At 45.2% G+C, this 25186-nt stretch overlaps 1 protein-coding gene across 8 annotated transcripts in view; it reads right to left on the reverse strand.

Moving 5' to 3' along the window:
• LOC118392329 (dedicator of cytokinesis protein 4-like) overlaps positions 1-25186 on the reverse strand; it is a 151568-nt gene that overhangs the window by 107832 nt on the left and 18550 nt on the right. For all 8 annotated transcript variants that reach the window (XM_052460147.1, XM_052460146.1, XM_052460148.1 and 5 more), the window contains exon 2: positions 3174-3257. In XM_052460147.1, the coding sequence (XP_052316107.1) occupies positions 3174-3257 (84 nt within the window). The remainder of the gene's footprint in view (positions 1-3173; positions 3258-25186) is intronic.

Consider the following 25186-nt stretch of genomic DNA (forward strand, 5'->3'; position numbering starts at 1 on the left):
TGCTCGTCAAGCATCTCTTTCCAAACTCATGGGCATTAATATGGAGTTGGTCCCCCCTTTGCTGCTATAACAGCCTCCACTCTTCTGGGAAGGCTTTCCACTAGTCTTTGGAACATTGCTGCGGGGACATGCTTCCATTCAGCCACAAGAGCATTAGTGAGGTTGGACACTGATTCATCCTAAACGTGTTTGATGGGGTTGAGGTCAGGGCTCTGTGTAGGCCAGTCAAGTTCTTCTACACCGATCTCGACAAACCATTTCTGTATGGACCTTGCTTTGTGCACGGGGGCATTGTCATGCTGTTACAGGAAAGGACCTTCCCCAAACTGTTGCCACAAAGTTGGAAGCACAGAATTGTTTAGAATGTCATTGTATGCTGTAGCATGAAGATTCCCCTACACTGGAACTAAGGGGCCGAGCCGATTTGGCCGAATTAAAATAATATATTTTTTTACACCTTTATTTAACTAGGCAAGTCAGTTAAGAACACATTCTTATTTTCAATGACGGCCCAGGAACATTGGGTTAACTGCTTTGTTCAGGGGCAGAACAACAGATTTTTACCTTGTCAGCTCGGGGAACCTTACAGTTAACTAGTCCAACGCTCTAACCACCTGCCTCTCATTGCACTCCACGAGGAGCCTGCCTGTTACGGGAATGCAGTAAGAAGCCAAGATAAGTTGCTAGCTAGCATGAAACTTATCTTATACAAAACAATCAATCAATCAATCATAATCACTAGTTAACTACACATGGTTGATGATATTACTAGTTTATCTAGCGTGTCCTGCATTGCATATAATCGATGCGGTGCGCATTCCTAACCATAAACATCAAAGCCTTTCTTAAAATCAATACACAAGTATATATTTTTAAACCTGCATATTTAGTTAATATTGCCTGCTGACATGAATTTCTTTTAACTAGGGAAATCGTGTCACTTCTCTTGCAACAGAGTCAGGGTATATGCAGCAGTTTGGGTCGCCTGGCTCGTTGCGAACTAATTATGACATAACATTGAAGGTTGTACAATGTAACAGCAATATTTAGACTTATGGATGCCACCCGTTAGATAAAATATGGAACAGTTCCGTATTTCACTGAAATAATAAATGTTTTGTTTTCAAAAGGATAGTTTCCGGATTCGACCATATTAATGACCAAAGGCTTGTATTTCTGTGTGTTATTATGTTATAATTAAGTCTATGATTTGCTCGTGAGCATTCATTCAAACAGCATTCATTCAAACAGTGCGTTTTGCCAGCAGCTCTTCGCTGTGCTTCAAGCATTGAGCTGTTTATGACTTCAAGCCTATCAACTCCAGAGATTAGGCTGGTGTAACCAATGTGAAATGGCTAGCTAGTTAGCGGGGTGCGCGCAAATAGCGTTTCAAACGGCACTCGCTCTGAGACTTGGAGTAGTTGTTCCCCTTGGGAAACGATGCTTCGAGGGTGGCTGTTGTCGATGTGTTCCTGGTTCGAGCCCAGGTAGGGGCGAGGAGAGGGACGGAAGCTATACTGTTACACTGACAATACTAAAGTTCCTATAAGCAAATACAATAGTCAAAGGTATATGAAATACAAATGGTATCGAGAGAAATATAAATACTATATTAACTACAACCTAAAACCTCTTACCTTGGAATATTGAAGTCTCATGTTAAAAGGAACCACCAGCTTTCATATGTTTTCATGTTGTGAGCAAGGAACTTAAACGTTAGCTTTCTTACATGGCACATATTGCACTTTTACTTTCTTCTTCAACACTTTGTTTTCGCATTATTTAAACCAAATTGAACATGTTTCATTATTTATTTGAGGCTAAATGGATTTTTATTGATGTATTATATTAAGTTAAAATAAGTGTGCATTCAGTATTGTTGTAATTGTCATTATTACAAATACATTTTAAAAATCGCCCGATCAATCGGCATCGGCTTTGTTTGGTCCTCCAATAATCGGTATCGGTGTCGAAAAATCATAATCGGTCGACCTCTACTCCAGAGAACGCGTTTCCACTGCTCCAGAGTTCAAGGTGGCGAGCTTTACACTACTCCAGCCGAATCTTAGCATTGCGCATGGTGATCTTAGGCTTGTGTCCAGCTGCTCGGCCGTGGAAACCCATTTCATGAAGCTCCCGACTAACAGCTCTTGTGCTGATGTTGCTTCCAGAGGCAGTTTGGAACAATGGTAGTGAGTGCTGCAACCGAGGACAGACAATTTTTACGTGCTACAGCATTCTGGGATCCAGTTCTGTGACCTTGTGTGACCTACCACTTTGCGGCTGAGCCACTGTTGCTCCTATACGTTTCTACTTCGCAATAACAGGACTTACAGTTGACCGGGGCAGCTCTAGCAGGGCAGAAATGTGATGAACTGACTTGTTGGAAAGGTGGCATCCTATGACGGTGCCACATTGAAAGTCACTGAGCTCTTCAGTAAGGCCATTCTACTGCCAATGTTTGTCTATGGAGAATGCATGGCTGTGTGCTAGATGTCAGATAATTTCCTTGGGTGAGTTTGGAATGCATCATCAGCTATCTCAGACAGATCTGTCGTCTGTCTGTCTGGCCTTGAGCAACAACAGGAAGTGAGATTGTGCCACTCTGAGAAGGGAGGAAGGTTGCGTCAATGCTGTGTAAGTAAGCTGGGTAGAAACAGGAATGTGTGTCGGGCGCCTGCTCTGCTCTGTCTGAAACTATGTCAAAAATTAACCTTGGTGTGTGAGTGTGAGTGCCTCGGCCTTGACCTTGAGGCTCACACACTCCTTCACAATACACCAGCAAGCACACACACACTGTCCTGTGCACACACACACACACGCAAGCAAGCACACACAAGCTCTCAGTCTTTGTGTCTAAGGCAAGCAGACACACACACACTCTGAGCTCAATGTGGGCGGGAAGACTGAACCAAATGCTTCTCCCTCTTGCGGCACAGGAAACAGTAGCAAACTGAAAGCCTCCACAATCTCATCAAGTACAACAACAAAAAGAAGAAGAAAGTTTATTAACATTTCATGTACAACACAATACTCCTAGAGGGACAGACTGGGGAAGGAAATGTGGAAACGTACAGCCCAAGTAGCAGTAGCAGCCCATCTGTGAGTCTGTGAAGCTCGAAGGGGGGATCATGGTTTATATGGGTGTGAAATGAGTAGAGGTTATCAGTTACCTTCACATTTCTCCAGGAGCTGCACCGTGTCCCCAATCTCCAATGGCAAGCCATGCTGGACCGTCCCTCGGAAAGTGGCCAGCACTGAAACACAATATAAGATACATATTTTAATACCTGTGTGTATTTTTACGTGCTTAAGTAGGTAACACACACACACCAAATCGACACACACACACAGTCCCCCCCAAAAAAATCACTCTCTTTTCATGTCACTAGAATTGAATCCGAGCACAACTGTCTTGACTTTGAAGCTGTGCGGTGATTTGTTCCTAGTGCTCTCTGGGCAGAGAGAAAGAGAGAAAAGAATAGCCTGCTGACTGCTGGTAGATTGAGTACACCTCTGGGTGTCAGGCTGAAGTGGAGGGAAAATAAGCTGGGAATATAATGTCATCCTGGGTCTTTCTGCTAGGAGTGCTCTTGTAGAGGAGGGAGGCAACACCTGAGGAGGCTTAGAGTAGGACTTTCACTAGAGAGAGAGAGAGAGAGAGAGAGAGAGAGAGAGAGAGAGAGAGAGAGAGAGAGAGAGAGAGAGAGAGAGGAGAGAGAGAGAGAGAGAGAGAGAGAGAGAGAGAGAGAGAGAGAGAGAGAGAGAGAGAGAGAGAAACAGAGTAACATCTCTGTCGATCAGCACAGAGCACAGAGCACTTTGGTCTAACAGCATCTAGTAGTGAGGAGTGTCGACAGATGCCATTCTCTGTGGTTCTGAGAGACAGGACATGATAACAGCAGCAGTCAGAGAATTATCCAAGCTGGCACACACTGACACACTCGGGGGGACTAATACATGGAAATGAGGAAGAGTCAAGTGCCTCCCGAGTGGTGCCGTGCCACGAGAGATTCTGGGTTTGAGTCCAGGCTCTGTCGCAGCCGGCCGCAGCCGGGAGACCCATGTGGCGGCGCACAATTGGCCCAGCGTCGTCCGGGTTAGGGTAGGGTTCGGCCGGCAGGGATGTCCTTGTCCCATCGCGCAATAGCGCCTCCTGTGGCGAGCCCGGGCACAGTGCACGCTGACACGGTCGCCAGGTGTACGGTGTTTCCTTCCGACCAATTTGTGTGGCTGGTTTCCGGGTTAAGCGGGCATTGTGTCAAGAAGCAGTGCAGCTTGGTTGGGTTGTGTTTGGGAGGATGCACGGCTCTCGACCTTCGCCTCTCCCGAGTCCGTATGGGAGATGCAGCGATGAGACAAGACTGTGACTACCAATTGGATATCACAAAAGTGGGTAGAGAAAAGGGTTTGGAGAGAGCTTCATTTCATGGGGCACATGGGTGGGGGGGTAAACACATCAAGTCTAATGCAGGAGTTTTACAAGTCGAGTTTTCCAGCTGCAGTGTACTAAATTATGCAGCTTGGAGTAGAGTTTTGATAGAGCTGAATCACTTCCTCATAAACCATACCCCAGCTGTTGTCTGTCTGCAAACTGCCATGGCTCTTTTCCAGAGATGTTGGCACTTGTAAGGTGTTCACTCAGCGGGAATAGATTTTTTTTATTTTCTCTCCAGGGGAGTGGAGGAAGTGCCACCTTAAAGGCAGGAGAGAGAGGACAGCACGCGCACACACACAAACACGAGCAGGAACGAAAGAAGGGGACCGAGAGAAGAGATCAAGCGCAAACAGAAATCCAAAGCCTACATTTACATTTACATTTAAGTCATTTAGCAGACGCTCTTATCCAGAGCGACTTACAAATTGGTGCATACACCTTATGACATCCAGTGGAACAGCCACTTACAATAGTGCATCTAAAGCCTGGCACCTACACACACGCACACACACACACACACACGCACACACACACACCACAGCGTAATGAAAAAGATGAACTGGGGTTTAAAAAAAAGCTTCACACACAAATATAGCAAAACCACAGACGCACTGGTATGATATGTGTACATGAACCTGTCAAACAGGGTCAGGGCCCATGTTTCCAGTCGGCTTGGTTTGAGGCAGGAGTTCAGTCACGACAAGCTGTGCTCTGCTCTGCTGTGACACACATCTACTCGATGGGCAAATGGCTGTTCCTATTTCTGACCAGGCAGCCTCGTTCGTGCTGAACTAACTTAGACATTACGTAAAGACCGCAGGAAACTGGAAAAAAGACACACACACACAGGAATTCAGGAACTGGGATAAAAGTCACAAACTTAAATAAAAGTACTGGACAGAACTATGACTGAGATCCATGGGTTTATATGACAACAGCTCCTTCAGATTTGAGATGTAAAGCTTACAGTTGAAGTCGGGGAAGTTTACATTCACCTTAGCAAAATACACTTCAACTAAGTTTTTCACAATACCTTACATTTAATCCACAAAAATTCCCTGTCTTAGGTCAGTTAGGATCACCACTTTATTTTAAGAATGTGAAATGTCAGAATAATAGTAGAGAGAATGATTCATTTCAGCTTTAGTTTCTTTCATCACATTCCCAGTGGGTCAGAAGTTTACATACACTCAATTAGTATTTGGTAGCATTGCCTTTAAATTGTTTAACTTGTGTCAAACGTTTTGGATAGCCTTCCACAATCTTCCCACAATAAGTTGGGTGAATTTTGGCCCATTCCTCCTGACAGAGCTGGTGTAACTGAGTCAGGTTTGTAGGCCCCCTTGCTCGCACACACTTTTTCAGTTCAGCCCAGAAATGTTCTATAGGATTGAGGTCAGAGCTTTGTGATGGCCAGTCCAGTACCTTGACTTTGTTGTCCTTAAGCCATTTCGCCACAACTTTGGAAGTATGGTTGAGGTCATTGTCCATTTGGAAGACCCATTTGAAACCAAGCTTAAAGTTCCTTAATGATGTCTTGAGATGTTGCTTCAATATATCCACATATTTCCCTTCCTTGTGAAGCCATCTATTTTGTGAGGTGCACCAGTCCCTCCTGCAGCACCCCCACAACATGATGCTGCCACCCCCGTGCTTCACAGTTGGGATGGTGTTCTTCAGCTTGCAAGCCTCCTCCTTTCTCCTCCAAACATAACAATGGTCATCATGGTTAAACAGTTCTATTTTTTCATCAGACTAGAGGACATTTCTTGTCCCCATGCGCATTTTCAAACCGTAGTCTTGCTTTTTTATGGGGGTTTAGAGCAGGGGATTCTTCCTTGCTGAGCGGCCTTTGAGGTTATGTTGATATAGGACTCGTTTTACTGTGGATATCGATATTTTCGTACCTGTTTCCTCCAGCATCTTCACAAGGTCCTTTGCTGTTGTTCTGGGATTGATTTTCACTTTTTACACTAAAGTACGTTCATCTCTAGGAGACAGAACGCGTCTCCTTCCTGAGCGGTATTATGGCTGCGTGGTCCCATGGTGTTTATACTTGCGTTCTAGTGTTTGTACAGATGAACGTGGTACATTCGGGCATTTGGAAATTGCTCCCAATGATGAACCAGACTTGTGGGGTCTACAATTTATTTTGAGGTCTTGGCTGATTTCCTTTTATTTTCCCATGATGTCAAGCAAAGAGGCACTGAGTTTGAAGGTAGGCCTTGAAATAAATCCACAGGTACACCTCCAATTGACTCAAATTAGCCTATCAGAAATGTCTAAAGCCATGACATCATTTTCTGGAATTTTCCAAGCTGTTTAAAGGCACAGTCAACTTAGTGTATGTGAACTTCTGACCCACAAGAGTTGTGATACAGTGAATTATAAGTTAAATAATGTGTCTGAAAAGAATTGTTGGAAAAATGACTTGGGTCATGCACAAAGTAGATGTCCTAACCGACTTGCCAAAACTATCGTTTATTAACGCGTCATTTGTGGAGTGGTTGAAAAGTTTTAATCACTCCAAGTCATAAGTGTATGTAGACTTCCGACTTCAACTGTATGTCCAAACGGGAAGTAGGTGACTATGCTCCATTCCTGAGTCAAAGTGGAGACTTAGTCGCACTGACGCCCAGTAATCTACCCACGTGTGACTGCCAATCTCACCTTGTCCTAATCCTAAAGCAGTCCCCCAAAGCCAGAGAGAAGACTGACTGTGTACTGTGTTCTCAGTGTTCTGCCCTGGGTGGATGGGGAAACGCAGGCAGATCAGTACAAAGAGTGTTTGTGTGAATTAGGCTTACATGTGCTTTAGGCTGCCATTTGGAGTCTAGGCCTGTCAAATGATCCTACAGTTGTTTTTTGTCGGTCTCCCTCTAAGCTCCTTATAGGAACATGATGCAGACCACTAGTTCTTTGGCGTAGTTTGTTGAGTTGCGTTCAAAGGCACTGGGTTCCACAGGTTATACTGAATTGATCAAGCAATGTCAGGTTTACAGCTAGCTAGGTATGTGTTCAAACCATGCCCGGTGGAAAAGGTAAGTAGCTCCCGATTGAGTGTGGCAGGCATAACAACAACAACGTTTGAAAGGTTACTTTCAAAGAATATGAAACGGTTGGGTTTCATGTGCCAGACAGAATATTCCGAGAAGACAACGAGACATACATAGTCAGTTCTTAGTACAGAGAGTATCAAACTTGAGTAAAAGTAAAGATACCATAAATAGAAAATGACTCCGGTAAAAGTGAAAGTCGCCCAGTAAAATACCACTTGAGTAAAAGTCTAAAAGTATTTGGTTTTAAATATACTTAAGTATCAAAAGTAAATGTGTGTCAGAGTCGGGGTGATGTGGGTCAGGCGCAGGACACAGAGATGAGTAATAAAAGTAACTTTACTCAAGGATAATCTTCCAACGAAGGAGAAACGAAGATCCAGAATCACATAAACGAGACAACTGACAACAATAAACACGCACAAAACCATGATGGCTCCAGAGGGCTAAACAGGGGATTAATTCAAACATAAGAGGAACCAGGTGTGTACAATCAAGACAAAACAAATGGAAACGGAAATGTAGATCGGTGGAGGCTAGAAAGCCAGTGACGTCGACCGCCGAACGCCGCCCGAACAAGGAGTCTTCGGCGGAAGTCGCGACAATGTGATTGCTAAAATATAATCAGTATTGAAAAAGAAGCAAAAATAATAAAACATTCCCTATATTACGCAAACCAGACGGCACCATTTTGCCATTTTTTTAATTTACAGATAGCCAGGGGTACACTCCAACACTCAGGCATCATTTACAAACTATGCATTTGTGTTTAGTGAGTTCACCAGATCAGAGGCAATAGGGATGACCGGGGATATCCTCTTGGTGCATGAATTAGACAATTTTCCTGTCCTGGTAGCATTCCAAATGTAATGAACACTTTTGTGTGTCAGAGGAAATGTAGCGAGTAAAATGTTAATTATTTTATTTTGGAATGTAGTGAAGTAAAAGTTGTCTAAGATATAAATAGTAAAGTAAAGTACAGATAACCCCCCCAAAAAATGACTTAAGTAGTACTTTAAAGTATTTTTCATTAAGTCCTTGACACCACTGAGAGTATCTGCCAAAAAAACAGAAAAACAAGCTGCAGTTGACTCCAACCAGACAAGCAAATTGATTTCAAAAGGCTCTATAAAAGTGCATTAAACAGCCCAGCCTCACCCCTTTCTCTCTGATTTGTGTTCCGACAACGAATCACACTCGTAATCCACTCCTTCGTCATCAATTATTCAACACATCATTAATATGCTAATTCGTCGCCACAGACACGGGTGGTCCATTGACCCTACTGCCAGAAATGAGCCAGCATGCATTTTGCATTATTCAGATGTGTAGTTGTTGGATTCCTACTACAATCCACACATAATGGAACATAATGTAATGTAATGTAACCAGGTTAATAAATAATGGAGAGAACGGGACCGCAAATGAGTTGCAGGAAGTTACAAAACAAGTCATCAGCAGTGAGTGATATTCAAAATGGAAGGTGACATGCCTCGCTTTTCCCCTGCTCTAATCCATCCCTCCTCTCGTTCCCTCTCCTCTCCTCCTTTTTCTATTCCATCGCTATATGTAAGGCTGCGAGTAGAGGATGGATGGTTAAATCCTGCTTTATTTATACTCTGGCGTCTGCAGAATTTACATCTCAAACCACAGCCATCTGCTTGGGTTTGACGTGATAACCATGAAACGGTTGGGTTTCATAATGGGAACTCTGCTGTCACAGTTAGAATATCAAAAGTCCTTATAGAATCAGTGATTTATTCAAAGTCCTGAACAGATCCTTAATGTTCTCTAGTATAGGGCTGGTAGTTGGTACAGGCATGCCATTGTGGCTTCGACACGGGTAGAGAAAAATAATTATTGATGCATTACAGTAGAGCCCCAATCGAAACAAAGACAGCATCTGTCTGTCCAAGTCTAAGACTGTCTTCATATCGCTTTGCTGTGCAATTCTCTGAACCAACATACTCTCTATTCTAGCTATGCGAATAAACATGACAGAGTAACCCAGCATTAACCACGTTGTTTGAAAGGGTCCCAACCCATTATATCCCAGTTCTAGGGCAACATTACAGTTGGACATTCTTTTCAATGCGGAGAACAGATGCGTCTTTAAATACCCATTCCTAATATACTTTTCCACTGTGTTATTGACTCAAGGCAATGACTCAGCCCCCGTGTGGTTAAGTACACATGCCTACAGCCCTCAGCCCCTCCAAACACACTAAGCAGCTTTGGCACAGAGAAATGTATGTGTGTGTGCATGCGTGTGTGTGTGTGTGTGTGTGTATACGCGCACCACAGTCCAGTGAGACAAAGGGGCACGAAGCTTTGGGCCAAGCCTGGTCATCTGACAGAGCGCTGTAAACCCGAGACAGGGATTAAATAAGTGCCGCGCTCTGCTCTCTTTGACAAAGGTGATCTCCTGGGGATGAGCTTCGACCCCGGAAGAGGCCGCTATGCATTTTAAAGCAGGTGGAATCAACAGGGGCTGACAGCGTGAGATGAGTCAACAGCAGACGCCTGCCTCACAGCATAGAGTATATGCGCGCACACACACACACACACGCACGCCTCACAGCAAACAAACACACACACGCCTGCCTCACAGCATCCAGACGATACGGAGAAGACCCACATTGCGCCACAATGCGTCCGCTACAGATATATATATATATATATATATATATATAGGCGCTCTCTATCTGTGCTAGAGAGGGAAAGACAGGCCAACAAAAGCTAAGATGGCGAAATCGCTCACGAGGAACGGCTTTCATTTCATCTTTTCCATTTCCAGTTGTCCTTTCGATGCCTTTGTATGTCAAGATAATAGCGATAAGCAGGCTCGGGGAAACAAGCGCTCGCTGGCAACAATAGCCTTCCCTCGAATCGCAACACCTCACAATGAGCTTTCGTAAAAGATAAGTGTATAGCTTCCATGTGGTGGCAAGGCCACGCACGGAATATAAATAAATAAAAAACAATGTAATTACTACAAATAACTGTGAGCAAAAGAACATCATACCGGGATGCATAATGTTCGATCAATACAATTGTAAGCCACGCAATAGGCTTCCTCCTACAAATGTCAATGCAAGTAAATCATGCAAGACCTCACAAAGAGTAAAATTGAAATTCCGCTTGGTTGGTGCTTTGTTCGCTCTGGTTTGAATGTATTCATAAAATGCAAGATTATGAGTTTGAACGGCGCCCCGGAGAGCAGTGTGCTCTTAGAGAGGTGCTATTTGTGTGTGTGTGTGTGTGTGTGTGTTTGTCTACATGTGCATGATAACGTGTGTGTGTGTGTGTCCGCCACCTTTCAGCAGCATCCTGTGAGACCCTTTTCGAGCCCCTTATATTTCTGCTCATTAAAAATGAAGTCTGAGAGGAACTGAGTGCTCTGCTGTGGCTGCTTTAGAATGCATATCTTTCCCAGTGCGTGATTAGCACGAACTAAAGCCTCTCGTAAAGAAAGAGCTCCCATGGCTCTGAGAAACGCGTCTAGGCCTGAACGACATCGCATAAATCGCACAGTGTGTTTACCGCGTATGGTACGCCGCATCGAGACGAGGAAGATGACACACAAACACGGACAAAATATCTGCAATAAACCACATAGCCTGATTGTAATCAGCAGAGTATATTTTGATGGATTTTTTTTCAGATCAGACATGAAAATAGAGTAACATTTTTTTATTTTTTTTAAATTAACGGATTGTTTAACATCTGCATAATGTCACGGCGAACATAAACAGCAATGACAGTGTAACATCTCATCTTTGTTGACCAGATCAGAGGTCCCATATTGCTTAAATAATGCCGTGAAACCCGTGAAATGGTGACAGCCTGCCTAATGACTAGGCCAGGCCGAGGAAATCAGACATGACTCAGATTAAAGGGGAATATAGGTCAGTGCGAGTCCAATGCAAAGCAATCCCACTTCACCTCATTCTCAGTTTCAGGCCTAATCTGCCTGCCTACTGCCTCTCTCTGTGGACTGGCTGGGGTGTGGAGGGGGTGGCATTGTATGTGTGTGCACTGTTTGTGTGTGGAGGGGGCATTGAGTTCTCTGTGTTCTACTCTCACTCACTTTGCATTTTGACACTGAAAAGTGATGTTGTCGATGCTGTAACTTCACAAAGTACTGCATGTCAACGGTGTGGAAGACTGAAAACACACAGGTGCCTACGCCTCATCACATCCAGCTGAGAGGGGAGGACAGAGGGAGAGGGCAGAGGGAGGAGAGAAAGACGAGGATATAGAGCGACATCTGAAGAGGAGAGAAAAAAGGGATGGGTGAGGATAATTAGAAAGAGCGAGAGGAACGGTGGAGAGGGTGAACGAGGGAAAAAAGAGGCCTGTATTCTCAGGTAACGTGACTTTGTGTGGGAGGGAGGGTAGAGGTTATATGAAGCATGCCCCATCGTAGAGTCTTTCTGTGGGAGGGAGGGTAGAGGTTATATGAAGCGTGCCCCATCGTAGAGTCTTTCTGTGGGAGGGAGGGTAGAGGTTATATGAAGCGTGCCCCATCGGAGTGTCTTTCTGTGGGAGGGAGGGTAGAGGTTATATGAAGCGTGCCCCATCGTAGAGTCTTTCTGTGGGAGGGAGGGTAGAGGTTATATGAAGCGTGCCCCATCGGAGTGTCTTTCTGTGGGAGGGAGGGTAGAGGTTATATGAAGCGTGCCCCATCGGAGTGTCTTTCTGTGGGAGGGAGGGTAGAGGTTATATGAAGCGTGCCCCATCGGAGTGTCTTTCTGTGGGAGGGAGGGTAGAGGCAGTGTAGAGGTTATATGAAGCGTGCCACATCGTAGTGTCTTTCTGTGGGAGGGAGGGTAGAGGCAGTGTAGAGGTTATATGAAGCGTGCTGCATCGGAGTGTCTTTCTGTGGGAGGCAGTGTAGAGGTTATATGAAGCGTGCCCCATCGTAGAGTCTTTCTGTGGGAGGGAGGGTAGAGGCAGTGTAGAGGTTATATGAAGTGTGCTGCATCGGAGTGTCTTTCTGTGGGAGGGAGGGTAGAGGCAGTGTAGAGGTTATATGAAGTGTGCTGCATCGGAGTGTCTTTCTGTGGGAGGGAGGGTAGAGGCAGTGTAGAGGTTATATGAAGTGTGCTGCATCGGAGTGTCTTTCTGTGGAAGGGAGGGTAGAGGCAGTGTAGAGGTTATATGAAGCGTGCTGCATCGGAGTATCTTTCTGTGGGAGGGAGGGTAGAGGCAGTGTAGAGGTTATATGAAGCGTGCCACATCGTAGTGTCTTTCTGTGGGAGGGAGGGTAGAGGTTATATGAAGCGTGCTGCATCGGAGTGTCTTTCTGTGGGAGGCAGTGTAGAGGTTATATGAAGCGTGCTGCATCGGAGTGTCTTTCTGTGGGAGGGAGGGTAGAGGCAGTGTAGAGGTTATATGAAGCGTGCCCAATCGGAGTGTCTTTCTGTGGGAGGGAGGGTAGAGGTTATATGAAGCGTGCCCCATCGGAGTGTCTTTCTGTGGGAGGGAGGGTAGAGGTTATATGAAGCGTGCCCCATCGTAGAGTCTTTCTGTGGGAGGGAGGGTAGAGGTTATATGAAGCGTGCCCCATCGGAGTGTCTTTCTGTGGGAGGGAGGGTAGAGGTTATATGAAGCGTGCCCCATCGTAGAGTCTTTCTGTGGGAGGGAGGGTAGAGGTTATATGAAGCGTGCCCCATCGGAGTGTCTTTCTGTGGGAGGGAGGGTAGAGGTTATATGAAGCGTGCCCCATCGGAGTGTCTTTCTGTGGGAGGGAGGGTAGAGGTTATATGAAGCGTGCCCCATCGGAGTGTCTTTCTGTGGGAGGGAGGGTAGAGGCAGTGTAGAGGTTATATGAAGCGTGCCACATCGTAGTGTCTTTCTGTGGGAGGGAGGGTAGAGGCAGTGTAGAGGTTATATGAAGCGTGCTGCATCGGAGTGTCTTTCTGTGGGAGGCAGTGTAGAGGTTATATGAAGCGTGCCCCATCGTAGAGTCTTTCTGTGGGAGGGAGGGTAGAGGCAGTGTAGAGGTTATATGAAGTGTGCTGCATCGGAGTGTCTTTCTGTGGGAGGGAGGGTAGAGGCAGTGTAGAGGTTATATGAAGTGTGCTGCATCGGAGTGTCTTTCTGTGGGAGGGAGGGTAGAGGCAGTGTAGAGGTTATATGAAGTGTGCTGCATCGGAGTGTCTTTCTGTGGAAGGGAGGGTAGAGGCAGTGTAGAGGTTATATGAAGCGTGCTGCATCGGAGTATCTTTCTGTGGGAGGGAGGGTAGAGGCAGTGTAGAGGTTATATGAAGCGTGCCACATCGTAGTGTCTTTCTGTGGGAGGGAGGGTAGAGGTTATATGAAGCGTGCTGCATCGGAGTGTCTTTCTGTGGGAGGCAGTGTAGAGGTTATATGAAGCGTGCTGCATCGGAGTGTCTTTCTGTGGGAGGGAGGGTAGAGGCAGTGTAGAGGTTATATGAAGCGTGCCCAATCGTAGGGTCTTTCTGTGGGAGGGAGGGTAGAGGTAGTTTAGAGGTTATATGAAGCGTGCTGCATCGTAGTATCTTTGTTCACCACATCCCTCCATCCTTCCATCTGAGGTGAGGGGAGGAGTGAGTGACCACCTACTCCACCCGCGCTTCAAGTGAAATGACATCCATAACCTTCTCTTCCCACGGCACGTGTATGAACACACACACACATTTGCGGGCGAACACAAACATTATGTGCACACAGGATATCAAATGAGCAGGCGTTTGAGTTGTAAATACTAGCAGTCAGAGAGGGAAAAAAAACACGTGTGAGCAACACACACACACACACACACACACACACACACACACACACACACACACACACACACACACACACACACACACACACACACACACACACACACACACACACACACACACACACACACACACACACACACACGTGTACAGCAGACACAAGTGAGCAAGGGGCCATTGACTGGGCATGTGAGGAACTGTCCCCACTCTCCCCCCTCCCCCTCTCTCTTTCTCTAATCCCCATTGTCTGAATGACAGAGTAACAGAGATGCCTTGTTTAGCAGCTTCAGCCTCAGCCAAGAAATCACGGCTCGGAGAAAAGAAATATCCCACACACTTGTAATAAAATAATAATAAGAGATATCCTGCCTGTGAGTAATCTTTGTGGAGCACTACCTTTTGAGGATAATGAAAGTCTTCGTAAGAGAGTGTGAGGTTGACCATTCCTCTTCACTTTGTTTTACTTGAATGTTTTGAGGGAAGTCAGACAGGAAGTGGTCAAGCAGCCTAGGGCTGACCCCATTTAGTCGTCTGGTTTGTTTGGTCGATAGGCTGTTGTTCGACAGAGATTTTTATGGCACACGAGACACACTAATCCATTGTGGAGGCTGTGGGGATGGCACAGTCCATCACTCTTAAAACATATGTCCTACTGAAATTGTATGTGGTTATATTATGTAAGAATGACGGTGCAACATTTTATACCGAATAGGTTTTTCCAAATTCTTTGGTTTGTTACTATTAACATATAATGCCAAACGCCCCCTTTCATCAAACTGTGCATTCACTTGATTGTTTTGCAGACGGCACGTGCAAATGAGCCTAATTGTAGCCTAAGACTTGCTTCCCGGTACATACGGTAACTACTAGATACTCATATTAGACCTACTTAAGACAAAATGAAAGAAAAGGTCTGCAGTCGGGCAGGATGACGGCAAAAAAAAGTGGAATGCAAAGTCTGCAAACAGCACATCGTTCGACGACGAATACGACATACCACATGAAAACAGTAAGTTAGCCAACTGAGTTTTTCTAGTTGCATGCTACAACATTGATGGGTTTTATATGCTTGACAGTGGCCCGCTGCAGTGGCTCTCTCCAAGGTGCTGAACTGAATCTTCAGTGAGCGCTTTCTCCCGTGTTGGATAGTGAGCGCTTTCTCCTGCATTTTACTTGGCCTTCTCAAATATAGTTACAACAAGGCCTATTGTGTAACCCAGTGGTTCGCAACCTTTTTCGGTTACGATATCACCAACTGAATTTTGTTATGCCCGGAGTACCCCTGAAATACCCCCCCTCCCCTCCCCTCGTGCATTTTACCATTGGGCTTAGGGTCTCATGAGTCTTCTTAAGTATCCACTATTGATAGGTAAAGAAACCACAGGGGGTCCTAGTACCCCTGGTTGGGAACCACTGGTGTAGCCTATTACTGGAAACTTGGGGCAGTAATGGGACGGCAGGTAGCCTAGTGGTTAGAGCGTTGGACTTATAACCAAAAGGTTGCAAGATAAAATCCCAGAGCTGACAAGTTAACAAAAAATCTGTCATTCTGTCCCTGAACAAGGCAGTTAACATACTGTTTCTAAGAATTTGTTCTTAACTGACTTGCCTCGTAAAATAAAGGTAAAATAAAAAACTTCAGGAGTGGAAGGGCAAAATCTGCAGCGGCGGGGGCAGGGAGGGAGAGAGAGAGTTGGGGGGGGTCTGACAGGTTATCTTGATCCCTGGCTCCCTCAAATAATTTGCGTTTCTTAATTATTTAATCAAACAGTGCGCTTAAAGCTAGGCGGTATACCGTCAGTCAATACTGTTGAAACTATTTATTTGAACTTTTTTTTATACATTTACATTTAGTCATTTAGCAGACGCTAAGTATCAGTGGGGTTTGAAAACAGCGCCCCCTGTGTTCAGTGCCAGTATTACAGAATATCCCAGTATGGCACAAGCTCAGTATGAAGGTGTGACAATCTGGATACCGACCAAGCCTACTTTAAGCATCAGACAAGCTCAGAGCATATCGTTGATTTTATTAAAACACATAAGGTGTGTCTATATATGTAACCTTTATTTAACTAGGCAAGTCAGTTTAAGAAGAAACTATGGAGAAATACACTTTTTTTAAATTCTATTTCAACCAATCGGTTGGTCAGAAGGCTCGAGGTCGACCAATATTTCTTTCAGTTGGGGACAGCCCTAAAGCAGACAGACAGTAGGTTACTGGATCTTAGACCAGACACACAAACAGCATCCGACTCAAGCCCCTGTCTGTACAGCCAGACACCAGTGGGGTTACAACAAACAAGGGAGTGTAGAGGGGAGAGGGAAAAGAGGAACGAAGAGAGAGGGAAAGGAGGAGAGATAAGTGCCTGTCAGACCTCATGCATATCATTCTACTGTCTCCCCCATTCTCTGTTTCCGTCTGGTATCAGTCTAATATAAAGTGATTCACTAGCACTCGACTCTCCTCCACAACACAAAAGCCCTGGACTGAACCAGGGGGGAAGGAAATGGGGGAGAGCTAAACACACGATAGGACTGATGTTACTGGTCAGGATGGGATATATGCTGTGAGGAGTGTGTGTGTGTGTGTGTGTGTGTGTGTGTGTGTGTGTGTGTGTGTATATATATATGTGTATATATGCCATTTAGCAGACGCTTTTATCCAAAGCGACTTACAGTCATGTGTGCATACATTCTACGTATGGGTGGTCCCGGGGATCGAACCCACTACCCTGGCGTTACAAGCGCCATGCTCTACCAACTGAGCTACAGAAGGACCGTGTGTGTGTGTGTGTGTGTGTGTGTGTGTGTGTGTGTGTGTGTGTGTGTGTGTGTGTGTGTGTGTGTGTGTGTGTGTGTGTGTGTGTGTGTGTGTGTGCGTGGAGACCGCATGTCTGGGGAGAATAGAGTGTTTTTTTCGATGACTATTTAATAGCAAGTCTGTACACTTTCACTATTTCTCTCCTTGGGGAAGATGAAATACTACTTCTGAGTAGCTGCACCTTTTCTCCCACTTGAATTTATACTGTCTACGCTACAACCATCTCATTCCCTACGATGCAGACAATGTCTGTGTAGAAGCTGGGTTCTCAACTGAAGTGATATGATATAATTTTGTTAATATGGATTATTACAACACCACAAAACGGTGCTCGTCACTTCTGCTAAAAATATGAAAATATTTCTACCCCAAATTGCCCCACACAGGGTGGTGTTAGCGGATTGCCTAACATATTTCAATCCGCACTGAGCCATGAAGACCATATGGTTTTCTTTTGTGAATCTGCTGGATTGTTGCATGACAGTAGCCTCTGAAATATTGTCAGGCAGTTACATTGTTCATTCCATATAAAAACAGACGCACACCGATTAGCCATTTTGAAAACCCCTGACAACCAACACCACTTCAGGATGAGAAAAACACACAATAACATCACCACTTTGTGTGTGTGTGTGTGTGTGTGTGTGTGTGTGTGTGTGTGTGTGTTAACGGCACAGCAAGTCAAAGCTGGCGAGTGTCCTCGACCCCTGGGCCCCCAGGACCGCATCACTGCCTCATCTGATTAGCACCCTCAGCCCTATGGTTCATAGAGGGAGAGAGGGAATCAGGATGAGGGAGAGGGCAGAGCGAGGGAGGAAGAGACAGAGGGGCAAGAGGAGAGGGAGAAAGAGGGGAAGTAGAACAGAGGGAGGGATGAATAAATGGATGTAGGGAGAGAGAGAGGAAGGGATAAAGGGAGGCAGAGCAGATCAGAGCAAGGGAGGGAGGCAGAGGAGATCAGAGCAAGGGAGGGAGGCAGAGGAGATCAGAGCAAGGGAGGGAGGCAGAGGAGATCAGAGCAAGGGAGGGAGGCAGAGGAGATCAGAGCAAGGGAGGGAGGCAGAGCAGATCAGAGCAAGGGAGGGAGGTAGAGGAGATCAGAGCAAGGGAGGGAGGCAGAGCAGATCAGAGCAAGGGAGGGAGGTAGAGGAGATCAGAGCAAGGGAGGGAGGTAGAGGAGATCAGAGCAAGGGAGGGAGGCAGAGGAGATGGATTGAATTCTCAGGACAAAATGGAGCTGGGGCCCGGAGGTTTGGATTCCCTTTAAACTATAGCCATTTGCATCTCATTAGCACGTCGATAAAAAGAGCTTTCAATAAAGATCAGACTAACTTGTCACTTTGAATGGCTGTGGTAATGGGGCAAGGATATATAGCCCCTAATGCACCTCAGCTATCCCCAGTGAACATGTATTCTGTATAGGAAGCAGAAAGAGAAGTGGTATTGACACACGCACGCACGCACGCACGCACGCACGCACACACACACACACACACGCGCGATTAAAGCTCATCAGCTCTAAGACTGGAGGGGTAAAGGATGAATCAGGTATTTCTCTCTAAGCATCAACATCACCATTATCAGCCGACAGAAAATGTCTATTGGTTTAATCATTATCGATTGCTTATTTAGACAATTCGGCCTCAATTGAAGTTAACTAGTGCAAACGAAGAATCACAGTGCCGTGAGTGTACGAGTAGAGTACTGAGCAATATTAGAGCAGTGAGTGTATGAAATGCTCTGGTCACTGCAGAGCTACAGAAGGAAGAGCGCACAGTGGGAGAGCCGGACACACGCCTGGTCTTCAGATGTGCGTTAGGGTTCAGTGCACGCACACACACGCGCACACACACACACACACAACCACAGACAGACGGTGCTCGGCTCAGAGCACAGCCAGGGCAGAGGAAGTCCCTACAAAGAAGACAGTAGCCAGTGTATACACGCAGGCACCACACACACACACACACACACACACACACACACACACACACACACACACACACACACACACACACACACACACACACACACACACACACACACACACACACACACAAGACCCAGATGGCATGTGCTACACAAACAGGCCAGTGGAGCATACCTTATCATCAACTCATCTAGCCAGCCTCTGACTACAATATCCCAACCTGTGATTTAGATTGAGCGCAAAAAGCAAGTGAAGCAACCATCCCAGGCTCACAACAATATGAGAACAGGCCCAGGAACCACCGTGCTAACCATCTAAACACTCAGTCATCCAGGGTCACAAGATATTTCATCCATACAAATCAAGCCTGGGCCCAGACACAGACGAGCAGAAGAACCAGTGGTAGAGACTGGAGAGAGATATACATTTTTGTAGGAATCAGTCGTAGCTGAATGACTTGTTCGATGGTTGGATGTTTGGCAGAAAAAGAGGGGGAGATAGAGAAGTTGGGGAGAGGCAGAGGAGGTTGAAAGATAGCATGGTTGTCAGAGTGGAAAGAGAGAAGGGCGGAGAGAGAGAGAATGATGGCCAGGATAGAAAGAGAGGAGGTTGAGAAGAGGAGGGGGAGAAAGAGACGATGGTTGGAAGGGTAGAAAGGAGTTAGAGCATTGGACCCGAAAGGTTGCAAGATCGAATCCCCGAGCTGACAAGGTAAAAACCTGTCGTTCTGCCCCTGAACAAAGCACTGTTCCTAGGCCGTCATTGAAAAGAAGAATTTGTTCTTCACTGGCTTGCCTAGTTAAATAAAGGTATGAACATATATATACCAAAAAAAGGTGGAAGACATAAGAAAGGGTCGGGTGAAGACATTAGTAATGTGAGAGGGGTGGTCAGGCGTGTGTCGCACAATAGTCTGGGTATCTTGCAGTGGTCTGGGTGAGCTGAATGGGATAGGGTAGGAATACGAGTACGGAGTCGGGTTAAAGAAGGATTTTTAAGCCTTGAGACAATTGAGACATGGATCCTATGTGTGTGCAGTTCAGAGGGTGAACGGGCAAGACAAAATATTTAAGTGCCTTTCAATGAGGTATGGTAGGAGGTGCCAGGTGCACCGGTTTGTGTCAAAAACGGCAACACTGCTCGGCTTTTTCACACTCAACTGTTTCCCGTGTGTATCGGGAATGATCCACAGCTCAAATGACATCCAGCCAACTTGACACGCCTGTGGGAAGCATTGGAGTCAACATGGGCCATCATCCCTGTGGAACGCTCGACACCTTGTGGAGTCCATCCCCCGACAAATTGTGGCTGTTCTGAAGGCAACAGGCGGGGGTGCAACTCGATATTAGAAAGGTGCCCTTAATGTTTTGTACACTCAGTGTATGTTGACACCGGTTTTGTGCTGGAGATAATGAAAATGAGGTTGAAAAGTGTTGGAGTTGTCCTTTAAAGATTATGATTGGGGATATGGTTAGGGCCAACTTCAACCCAGAGCTGCATCTCCAGCACTCACTCCCATTGTGGGGCAATGAGAATTGTCTTTGTTCAGCCAAAGCGAATCTGGCCAGTAGATAGAAAAACACAGATGAACCATCTGTAAAATAATGTATTTTGTGCAAGTTCACCATTACCATTCCACTTCGTTATTATCAGTAGCATTTCAGTTATAATTACCTCGAAATATTTGCCTAGTATATAAATTCAGAAATGTCAGATTGGAGAGTATTGTCACATTTTCATTATGACACAACTTAACACAAAGGCTTTCAGACTCAAAGTAAACGTGCAATTTCACTATTGCGCCACACTTCGTTACTGGTCTTCACTTTTCTTTCACTTTTAATGTATTTTTCGTGTTGTTTTTGATGTGTCCATTTTGTTTTATTTTTTTTATTTTTTTTTATTTTTTTTCACCTTTACTTAACCAGGTAGGCTAGTTGAGAACAAGTTCTCATTTACAACTGTGACCTGGCCAAGATAAAGCAAAGCAGTGCGACAGAAACAACAACACAGAGTTACACATGGAATAAACAAGCGTACAGTCAATAACACAATAGAAAAAAAGAAAGTCCATATACAGTGTGTGCAAATGGCATGAGGAGGTAAGGCAATAAATAGGCCATAGTAGCAAAGTAATTACAATTTAGCAGATTAACACTGGAGTGATAGAGGAGCAGATGATGATGAGCAGATGATGGTGTGTAAGTAGTGATACTGGTGTGCAAAAGAGCAGCAAAGTAAATAAAAACAACATGGGGAGGAGGTAGGTAGATTAGGTGGGCTATTTACAGGTGGACTATGTACAGCTACAGTGATAGGTTAGCTGCTCAGATAGCTGATGTTTAAAGTTAGTGAGGGAAATGTAAGTCTCCAGCTTCAGCGAAATCTCCAGCTTCAGCGATTCGTTCCAGTCACTGGCAGCAGAGAACTGGAAGGAAAGGTGGCCAAGTGAGGTGTGGCTTTGGGGATGACCAGTGAGATATACAGTACCTGCTGGAGCGCGTGCTATGGGTGGGTGTTGTTATCGTGACCAGTGAGCTGAGATAAGTCAGAGCTTTACCTAGCATAGACTTATAGATGACCTGGAGCCAGTGGGTCTGGCGACTAATATGAAGCGAGGGCCAGCCGACGAGAGCATACAGGTCGCAAACTATTTTGTAGATGACAGTCGAGGATCGGTAGGATAGTCAGTTTTACTAGGGTAAGTTTGGCGGCGTGAGTGAAGGAGGCTTTGTTGCGAAATAGAAAGCCGACTCTAGATTTGATTTTGGATTGTAGATGTTTGATATGAGTCTGGAAGGAGAGTTTACAGTCTAGCCAGACACTTACGTATTTGTAGTTGTCCACGTATTCTATGTCAGAACCGTCCAGAGTAGTGATGCTGTACGGGTGGCAGGTGCGGGCAGTGAACGGTTGAAAGCATGCATTTAGTTTTACTAGCGTTTAAGGGCAGTTGAAAGCCACGGAAGGAGAGTTGTATGGCATTGAAGCTTGTTTGGAGGTTAGGTAACACAGTGTCCATAGAAAGGCCAGATGTATACAGAATAGTGTCACCTGTGTAGAGGTGGATCAGGGAATCACCCGCAGCAAGAGCGACATCATTGATATATAAAGAGAAAAGAGTCGGCCAGAGAATTGAATCCTGTGGTACCCCCATAGAGACAACAGGCCCTCTGATTTGACACACTGAACTCTGTCTGCGAAGTAGTTGGTGAACCAGGCGAGGCAGTCATTTGAGAAAACAAGGCTGTTGAGTCTGCCGATAAGAATGTGGTGATTGACAGTCGAAAGCCTTGGCCAGGTTGATGAATACAGCTGCACAGTATTGTCTCTTATCGATGGTGGTTATGATATCGTTTAGGACCTTGATCGTGGCTGAGGCGCACCCATGACCAGCTCGGAAACCAGATTGCATAGCGGAGAAGGTACGGTGGGATTCGAAATGGTCGGTGATCTGTTTGTTAATCTGGCTTTTGAAGACCTTAGAGAGGCAGGGTAGGATAGATATAGGTCTGTAGCAGTTTGGGTCTAGAGTGTCTCCCCCTTTGAACAGGGGGATGACCGCGGCAGCTTTCCAATCTTTTGGGATCTCAGACGATACGAAAGAGTGGTTGAACAGGTTAGTAAAAGGGGTTGCAACAATGTTGGTGGATAATTTTAGAAAGAGAGGATCCAGATTGTCTAGCCCGGCTGATTTGTAGGGGTCCAGATTTCGCAGCTCTTTCAGAACATCAGCTATCTGAATTTGGTTGAAGGAGAAATGGAGGGGGCAAGTTGCTGTGGGGGGTGCAGGGCTGTTGACCGGGATAGGGGTAGCCAGGTGGAAAGCATGACCAGTCGTAGAAAAATGCTTATTGAAATTCTCAATTATCGCAGATTTATCGGTGGTGACAGTGTTTCCTAGCCTCAGTGCAGTGGGCAGCTGGGAGAAGGTGCTCTTATTTTCCATGGACTTTACAGTGTCACAGAACTTTTTGGAGTTTGTGCTACAGGATCCAAATTTCTGTTTGAAAAAGTTAGCCTTTGCTTTCCTAATTGCCTGTGTATTGGTTCCTAACTTCCCTGAAAAGTTGCATATCGCGGGGCTATTCGATGCTAATGCAGTACGCCACAGGATGTTTTTGTGCTGGTCAAGGACAGTCAGGTCTGGAGTGAACCAGGGCCTACATCTGTTCCTGGTTCTACATTTTTTGAATGGGGCATGCTTATTTAAGATGGTGAGGAAAGCACTTTTGAAGAATAACCAGGCATCCTCTACTTATGAGGTCAATGTCCTTCCAGGATACCCGGGCCAGGTCGATGAGAAAGGCCTGCTCGCTGAAGTGTTTTAGGGAGCGTTTGACAGTGCTGAGGGGTGGTCGTTTGACCGCAGACCCGTTACGGACGCAGGCAATGAGGCAGTGATCGCTGATATCCTGGTTGAAGACAGCAGAGATGTATTTGGAGGGAAGGTTGGTTAGGATGATATCTATGAGGGTGCCCATGTTTACGGATTTGGGGTTGTACCTGGTAGGTTCATTGTAATTGGTGTGAGATATGCCTCTATTGACCTTGTCTGTTGGCCTTTCTGCAAATAAAAAAAAATCAAATAAAGTTCCTATTTCGACGCACAAATCCATTCACGTGAAGTCCGATGTTTTTTTTCTCAAAATGTCCCAAAATATTAGCATAATGTCACAAACCCTGCTGCTGTGGTAATTCGATGGCAGTGGCATATGTTCTTCAAAGAGAAGATGCCGTAATGAGATAAATAATGTAGCCTAAGCTACTGAAAAGAGGCCTTTTTACTATATGAAAGGAGGAGCCTTTAATTCGTATTAAAGAGATGGAGTCCAGACATGCTACTTTAGGAATCTGAATGGGTATATAGGCCTATAGAGAGAATCAGCGAACTCACACACGCACACCCCCGTAAAAGGACCCGTCAATCAAAGCCGCCAGCGAATGTCAGACACAAGAGCAAATATTTATCCTTTCCTTAAAAGGGGCGAGAGATAGCTATGCGATTGTCCATTCCATACTATCATTAAAATATAAACAAATACACGCAACATGTCCATAGCCTATTTATCAGCGTTGATTCGTGTATAAATTAAGAAAAGATTCACTATCAAATTCTACCGTGCCAGGTTTGAGAGGTTTGGCGCGTTGTCCATATGTACCTAAAGTTGGAAAGAGGAGAAGATCTAGACAGTTTAATAGAGAGGCTAAGTTAGCAAAACAATTGCTTATAATCCGTAGTAAATACTCCCACTATTAGGTCACGTTTATCTACATGAAAATAAAGTTAATAAAATATAATGTAGGCCTATTTCAATAGTCGACTGGTATTTTATTTGCATGGCGGTCTCCATCCATAACCATTAGTTACACGGTTATTCATGTATGCCTATTTCAATTACATCAAAACACAATACTGGGAAAAGGCATTTTGAAGATGTCACGTTTACTCAGTAAACAGAGTATTAGTATGTATACCTAAATCTGTACTGTATTTGGGTCAAGCAGGATTGAGAGCGTGGTGTCCAGTTCCACAGCAGCCTATAACATTACATCACCCACCGTGTTGTCAGAGACGTTCCAGTACCCCCAGCTATCATAATCTGATACATCTGGTTATAGGAGTGCCAACACTGTTTGTTTGTTTTAGCATTAAGCCATTCATCCCGTCAGAAAGGAACGCGAGCCATGGCCCGTGAGCACAGCAGTGGCACTAACACAACACAATTTTGCAACGCCTGCGTCCCAAATGACACCCTATTCCCTATATAGTCCACTACTTTTAGTAGGGCACTATACAAGGGAATAGGGCACTATTTAGGACACATCCCAGAGCCACAAGCGCTGGAATAGATAATCATCCATTTACAACAGAGCAGTGGGAGGAGAAGTGAAGGACAACTATGTTTAATGGACTGAGAGAATGCTGTTGTTGTCTTATATTAAGAATATGCCTGTGTCTGTGGTGTCTTCAGAGCTAGTCCACTACAGAGCCAATACAATATGGCGACGGTGAAAAACAAAAGTGAAAATGAGTTGTGTCATCCAAACCAAAACCCCTCGTATGAATTCATGTAATTTTCTTGTCACACTAACATTCCCTCCCCCCTCCACTTCCCTGCCTGCCAGACGATGTTACCAAGCGACTAAACGAGTCCATCCATGCTGCTGTGGTGTTCCATTTTT

Source organism: Oncorhynchus keta, chromosome 13, assembly GCF_023373465.1.
Source record: "Oncorhynchus keta strain PuntledgeMale-10-30-2019 chromosome 13, Oket_V2, whole genome shotgun sequence".
Lineage (NCBI taxonomy): Eukaryota > Metazoa > Chordata > Actinopteri > Salmoniformes > Salmonidae > Oncorhynchus > Oncorhynchus keta.